This window comes from Micromonas pusilla, assembly GCF_000151265.4.
Source record: "Micromonas pusilla CCMP1545 genomic scaffold MICPUCscaffold_13, whole genome shotgun sequence".
Classification (NCBI taxonomy): domain Eukaryota; kingdom Viridiplantae; phylum Chlorophyta; class Mamiellophyceae; order Mamiellales; family Mamiellaceae; genus Micromonas; species Micromonas pusilla.
Window position 1 is genome coordinate 4,527 of NW_003315894.1, and position 6,557 is coordinate 11,083.

Sequence of the window (6,557 nt, forward strand, 5' to 3'; positions counted from 1 at the left end):
TCGAGCGCCCGCCGTACGCGCCGGACGACGCGCCGCCGCCGCGCGCGCGGCGGTTCGACGACTTGTGCCTCCGCTGGGACGACGCCGACGCCGAGGAGCGGACGCTCGCCGCCGTCGAGGCGACCGTCGTCGCCGCGTGCCTCGCCGCGAGGGCGGTCGCGCTGAGGGACGTCGGCGTGGAGGTGCCGCGCGAGCGCGTCCCGGGCGTCGTGGACGTCCTCGGGGCGCTGTGCGCGATACGCGCGAACGCGTTCGCGCTGAAACGCGCGGCGGCGCCGGCGGGCGACGACGGCGACGACGACGACGACGCGGTCTTCGATCCCGCGACGGTCAGGTGCGTTCTATACACTGGTCCCCATACGACCGCGTCGGCGTGGTGAACGCCGATCCTTAAGGACTTTTCCCGGCGCATCTCTCCGCCCACCCCTCGCTTTCAATCCCCGCCCGCGTTGCCTTTCAACTCCACCCCTGACGCCTTTCAACTCCACCCCGACGTTCGCTTGTATAGTGGAACGGCCCTCAGGAAATCGAACCGTCGCGCCGCCGCGAACGACGACGCGTACGCGCACGTGCGCGCGTGGCGCGCGCTGAGCCTTCCCGACGTCCCCGTCGCGCTCGCGGTGTTCGTCGGCGCGTCGCGGTTTAACCACGCGTGCGATCCGAACGCGCACGCGACGTTTCCGTTTTCGCCGCGTCGGCGTCGGACGTCCGACGCGATTCGCGGCGGCGGCGAAAGCGGACATCTTCCCCCCGACGAGCCCGAGCCCGACCCCGAGCCCGACCCCGGTCGGACGATCGTCGTCCGCGCGACGCGCGACGCGACCGCGGGCGAGTGGCTGTGCGTCTCGTACGGCCCCGTGCTCGGGTCCGCGACGCGCGCGGAGCGACGCGCGTCGCTGCGCGCGTCGCATCGTTTCGAATGCGAATGCGTCGCGTGCGCCGCCGCCGCGTCGAGCGCGTCGACGTCCGCCGAACCGCGCCGGCGCGACCGCGAGATGCGCGCGGCGAAGTGTGTCGCGCGGCGGGGATCCCGGTCTTCGTGCGACGGCGCCGTGGTGTACGCGCTTCCATCGGACGACGCCGAGGCGCGCAAGGCGACGCGGCGGCGGTACCGATGCGACGCGTGCGGCGCGGAGGAGGAGGGCGCGCGCGTCGGCGACGCCGCGATTCGCGCGGCGTCCGCGTGGCCGGAGGTTATCGGCTCGGCGCGAGAATTTTTTGACGCGATCGTCGCGGAGGAGGAGGAAGGCGGAAGGAGATGGAACGCGAACCGTCGCGGCGGGAGAGAAGGGACGCGAACCGGCGCGGGCGGCGTCCGCGCGGGGACGCGTTGCGGCGGCAGCGGGTTCGAGGACTTCGACGCGAAACGCGCCGCGCGGTGCCACGAGACGCTCGCGCGCGCGCGCCGCGTCGTTCGAGAGATGGAAACGACGCTTCATCCGATGAATCGTCTCCTCGCGGAAGCGCGCGACGTCGTCGCGCGCGGCTGCGCCGCGGCCGTGGACGCGTACCACCTCCCCGAAGCTTACCGGTGCTCGCGAGAGTCCCTCGTCGTCCTCGAGTCTCAGGCGCGTATTCCTTACACTGGTCCCCATACGACCGAAATGGCGTGGTGAACGCCGTTCCTGAAGGACTTTGCTCGGCGCATCTCTCCGCCCACCCCTCGCGTTCAATCCCCGACCTCGATGCCTTTCAACTCCAACTGACGCCTTTCAACTCCACCCCGACGTTCGCACGTATGGAACGACCCTCAGTATCCGAGCGACTCCCTGACGTCGGCGCTCGAGCGCGCGCGGACGGCCGCGCTCGCCGCCGCGTGCGGGGAGTGGGCGGACGCGATCGCGCTGTGCGACGCGTCGATTGATATCCTTCGCGCGCACGGCGAGGACCGCGCCGCGGGGGTGGCGGCGCGGGTGATGACGGCGGCGGCGGCGGCGGCGGCGGCGGCGGCGAAGTCGTCGAGGACGAAAAAATCCAAAGCCAAAGCGTCGTCGTCGTCGTCGTCGCCCTCTCACCCCTCGGTCGCCGCCCTCGGCGAGGACGACGACGACCCGTTGTTTAGCCTAGATTGATCGAATCGAAGTGTTCGTGTTCGTACTTTCGTTCGTCGAGTGATGCGTCATCTTAGCGTACACGTTACACATTCAGGGTGTGGACATCATACAAGAACGAAAGTACGAAAGTACTTTCGTACGAAAGTACTTCCGTCAACAGAGCGTCGCGGTCCGTCGTCGGTCACACGGTCGCTTCCCGGGCTTCTTCCTCGGGCTCCTCCTCGTCCGCCGCCACCTCGATCGCCGACCGTCTCTTCGCATTCTTCTTCTTCAAACTCTCGGTCGTCTCGCGGAACACGAGCTTCGCGCCGCCGACGCGCCGCGTGAAGACGCGGCAGCCGTCGTCCGTCTCTTCGCGTTCTTCTTCCTCTTCCTCTTCGCGTCCACCTCCTCCTCCCTCGCCTCTCTCGCCGCCCCCCACCGCCGCCTTCCCGCCGAGCCTGAGCCCGCGTCGGACGCCCTCCTCGTCCACGACAACCTTCACGAGCCGCAGCCGCGGTCGCCGCGTCCCCGCGCCGTCGCCACCGCCCTCCTCCTCCTCCTCCTCCTCCTCCTCAGGGTCGTTCTATACGAGCGAACGTAGGGGTGGAGTTCAAAGGCGTCAGTTGGCGTTGAAAGGCGTCGATGGCGGGGAATGAAAGCGAGGGGTGGGCGGAGAGAGACGACGGCAAAAGTCCTTAAGGATCGGCGCTCACCACGCCGACGCGGTCGTATGGGGACCAGTGTAAATATGAACGCGCCTCCGCGAGCCCCGGTACTTCGTACATCGCGTCCACGAGCAGCCGTTCCACGAGCGTCCGCAACCCTCTCGCGCCGGTGTTCCTCCGCAACGCCGCGCGCGCCGTCGCCCACATCGCGCCGTCCGTGAACTCCAACTCCACGCCGAGCATCTTCATCATCCGCTGGTACTGCCGGCCGATCGCGCGGCGCGGGGTCATGAGGACGCGCACGAGCTCGTCCTCGTTCAGCGACCTCAGGGTCGTTCCGTACGAGCGATGATATCGGGGTGGAGTTGAAAGGCGTCAGAAGCGGAGTTGAAAGGCGTCGAGGTCGGAGATTGAAAGCGAGGGGTGGGCGGAGAGACACGCCAGGAAAAGTCCTTAAGGAACGGCGTTCACCACGCCGACGCGATCGTATGGGGACTAGTGTATAGAACGCACCGCAGCGGGACGGCGACTGGGAACCGACCGACGAACTCGGGGATGAGCCCGTAGGCGATGAAGTCGCACGCCTCGACGCGTTCGAGCGCGTCGTCCGCGTCCGCGCGCTTCGCTTCGTTGCGTCGGTGCGTCGCGTCGTTGAGGAGGGCGCCGGGGGAGGGCGGCGGACGCGCGACGACGGACCCGTCGACGTCGAGGTCTGACAGGCCGTCGACCCACGAGACTTTCAGCCCGCCGGTGCCGAACTTGCTCGCGGCGGCGGTAATAACGCTCGTTTTTTTACCGTTACCGGCCGATTCTTCGTCTTCGTCTTCGTCGTCGTCGTCGTCGAACCGGAACGTCCCCCACTCCGTCCGCTCGTTCTCTAACCGCGCAGACACGACCGTTTCGAGCCCAGAAAACGCGCCGCCGCAGACGAACAAAATGTTCGTCGTGTCCACCTGCGTGAACTCCCCCCTCGGGTTCTTCCTGCCCCCCTTCTCCGGCACGTTCACGACGCACCCTTCCACCATCTTCAGCAGCGCCTGCTGCACGCCCTCGCCGCTGACGTCCCGCGTGATCGCGACGTTCTCCGCCTTCCTCGTGAGCTTATCGATCTCGTCGATGTACACGATGCCGCGCTCCGCCAACTCCACGTCGAACCTCGCCTCCTGCAAGAGCTTGTACAAGAGCGACTCGACGTCCTCGCCGACGTACCCAGCCTGGGTCAACGTCGTCGCGTCCGCGATGACGATGGGGACGTCCACGAACGACGCGAGCGTCTTCGCGAGGAGCGTTTTCCCGCACCCCGTGGGGCCGCAGAGGACGACGTTGGACTTCTCGAGCGTCACGGCGTCGAGCGCGGCGGCGGGCGGCGACGCGCCGGAGAGCGTGAACGGCGCGGGGCGCGGCGGCGGCGTCGTCGGCGACGATTCGGCGCGCGATTCGGCGCCGTCCGTCGCGCGCCACGCCGCGGCCGCGGCGGCGGCGTGCGAGCCGCGGTCCGAGCGTTCGTACACGTCCGCGGGCCACGCCGCCTCCGTCGGGCAGGACGCGCTCCGATCCGACGACGACGACGACGACGACGACGACGGCGCGGATCGATCGTTCGCGTCGAGCTTCCTCGCCGCCGCTTCCGCGGCGGCGAACTTCGCGGCGAACGCGCTGTCCCACGCCCTCTGGTGCTCGCGCTCCATCTCGCTCCCGCCGCGGAGCGCGCGGGACGCGCCAGACGACGCCGACGACGACGACGACGCCGCCTCGGCCTCGGCGCGCACGCGGGAGTAGTGGTTGAACACCGCCACCGCGAGAACTTTCTTCGCGTGCGTCTGCCCGACGACGTGCTCGTCGAGCATCTTCACCATCTCCTTCGGCGTCGGGAGGCGTTTCATGTTCAGAACGCCGCCGCGGGAGGACCCGGCGCCGCGGCCGTCGCGGCCGCCGGGGGAGCGGCCGCCGCCGCCGCCGCCGCCGCCCGTGGTCGGGACGCCGAACGCCGGGCCGTCGTCGTCGCGCTGATGACGTGGCGTGGCGTGAAGGACGATCATTGGTTCGTGAGCGCGTGATTTAGATGACGTGGAGGGAGAACGAGAACGAGAAAGAGCGGCGGTGTGAATCGAATAGAATCGAATCGAATCGCGCGCGCACCGCGGGTATCGCCGTCGGGAGCATCCCGTGCGCGGTGAAGCTGCCTTCCATGCCGGGGTAAAACTGCCGTGCGGAGGACGTTACCCCCCGACCAGCGCCCGCCGGGCCCCTGCCAGCCTCTGACGCCTCCCGGGTCGTCGGCGCGCTCGCGGGGGCGTCGCGCTCTTCCTGCGGCGGGGTTGGAATCGGAGTCGGTCGTCGTCAATCATTCGTTGTCAATCATTCGTCGTCAATCGTCGAGTGGATATCGTCGTCTCGAGCGACGACGACGACCGGAAGTAGCAGCGCGTCGCGTCGCGTCGCCCCCGCGCCGCACTTACCTCGCACGTGGCGCACCAGAACCGCGCGCCCGACGTCCCCGACGCGTCCTTCGCGTCCACTTCCGTCGGCAGCAGCGAGTTGGGCCACAACGGCCGGAGCCCCGTCGCGCATCGCGGGCAGACGCCGCCGCGCGACGCGCCGGCGACGGCCGGCGGCGCGCCGGTCCACCCCGCGGGTCCGCCGCCGCCGCCCGCGCGGAGGAGGAGGCCGCGCGGGGCGGACGCGAACCCTGCACGCGGGGGGCCGCGCGGAGCCGCGCGTCGCGGCGTCCGAGGAGGAGGACGCGAGGGCGATGGGCGTCGCGAGGAGAGGGAGAGGGCGCGGTCGAACGCGACCCCGTCCGTCGTCGTCGTCGTCGTCGTCGTCGTCGTCGCGAGGCGCTCGAGGCCGCCGCGGCCGCGGCGGCCGAGGAGCGCGACGGCGGCGCGGCGCATCCTTGGCGGCGTCGGGTCGACGCGACGCGGGGAGCGAGTGACCCCTTCGCGCGGGTAGGGGTCGCTTTCAACTTTATTTCGCGGGAAAAAGATCGCTGGGGCGTTTCCGGTCAGATGGGAGAGGTGCGGGTCGGTTTGATCGGCTGACTCGATCGGAGAGTGGTTTGAAATTCCTACGTTGACCGCGAGATCCGCGCCAGTCCAACAATTTCGTCAACACCCAAACACAAATCAGTTGAGAATAACTGAATCTGACGTTGATTTCGACGATCGAACGCTGACGCATTGCATTGACAGGCGCGCGCGACTTCCGAAGTCGTCGCCGCCCGTCGCCGCCCTCGCCATGGCCATCTGCTGCAAGAAAACCGGGAATGAAGAGCCGGAGGGGGTGCGCGCGCGCGTCCCGTCGTTCGACTCGTCTCGTCTCGCGCGCCGCGGGGGGGGGAGGGGGGGGGGGGAATTCCTTACCTCCAACCCTTTCCACGAATTCGCACGCCTTCGCCGAATAACGATTAACTCGCCGCGGGGGAACCCCGGTGACCCAAGCTAAACCTAAAAAACCTTCATCAAAGAAGACGCAAGCCCCTAAGAAGGCTTCGTCATCAAAAACGAAGGAGATTCCAAAGGCAAAGGTGATTTCACCAAAGAAAGCCTCGTCTTCTTCACCTTCCGAGGAAACAAAGAAGGTGAAGAAGTAAGGTACCACCTCCTTAGGTGCACACCCGTGCTCCTGAGGCAAGGCCTCTCGGAGGTGCAGCTCATGAGTACCATTGATGCAGTCGGTGTGGACACCACTGAAGCCAATGGACTCTCATTGCTCCATTCATTCCTACGGATGCAAGCATGCACAACGCATCCGTACCATCCATAAGGTGTGACCTTAGGCAAAGCATCAGCCGGAGCACAGCATGTGCTCCTGCGTGTCCCATCGTGAAACAGTATATACAGGGGTATACGATGCA

The 6,557-nt window shown here is 67.8% G+C and overlaps 3 protein-coding genes across 3 annotated transcripts in view; 1 reads left to right on the forward strand and 2 right to left on the reverse strand.

Annotated features, from left to right (window-relative positions):
- Positions 1–2,108: 2,108 nt before the first annotated feature.
- On the reverse strand, positions 2,109–4,668 carry MICPUCDRAFT_29336 (uncharacterized protein). The gene is made up of 6 exons (XM_003062905.1): positions 4,418–4,668; positions 4,213–4,249; positions 3,598–4,032; positions 3,394–3,463; positions 3,215–3,326; positions 2,109–3,026 (listed from the first exon to the last, which is right to left on the reverse strand). The coding sequence occupies exons 1-6, from the start codon at positions 4,582–4,584 to the stop codon at positions 2,732–2,734; spliced, it is 1,116 nt and encodes a 371-aa protein (XP_003062951.1). The 5' UTR covers positions 4,585–4,668; the 3' UTR covers positions 2,109–2,731.
- Positions 4,669–5,055: 387 nt separating this feature from the next.
- On the reverse strand, positions 5,056–5,595 carry MICPUCDRAFT_52447 (uncharacterized protein; the record flags this gene model as incomplete). The annotated part of the gene is made up of 1 exon (XM_003062906.1): positions 5,056–5,595. One exon carries the CDS (start codon positions 5,593–5,595, stop codon positions 5,056–5,058), a length of 540 nt encoding a protein of 179 aa, XP_003062952.1.
- Positions 5,596–5,894: 299 nt separating this feature from the next.
- MICPUCDRAFT_49725 (choline transporter like family) overlaps positions 5,895–6,557 on the forward strand; it is a 3,565-nt gene continuing 2,902 nt past the window's right edge. Inside the window, exon 1 of the mRNA XM_003062699.1 lies at positions 5,895–5,983. Coding sequence (XP_003062745.1) covers positions 5,939–5,983 — 45 coding nt within the window. The 5' untranslated portion in view covers positions 5,895–5,938. The remainder of the gene's footprint in view (positions 5,984–6,557) is intronic.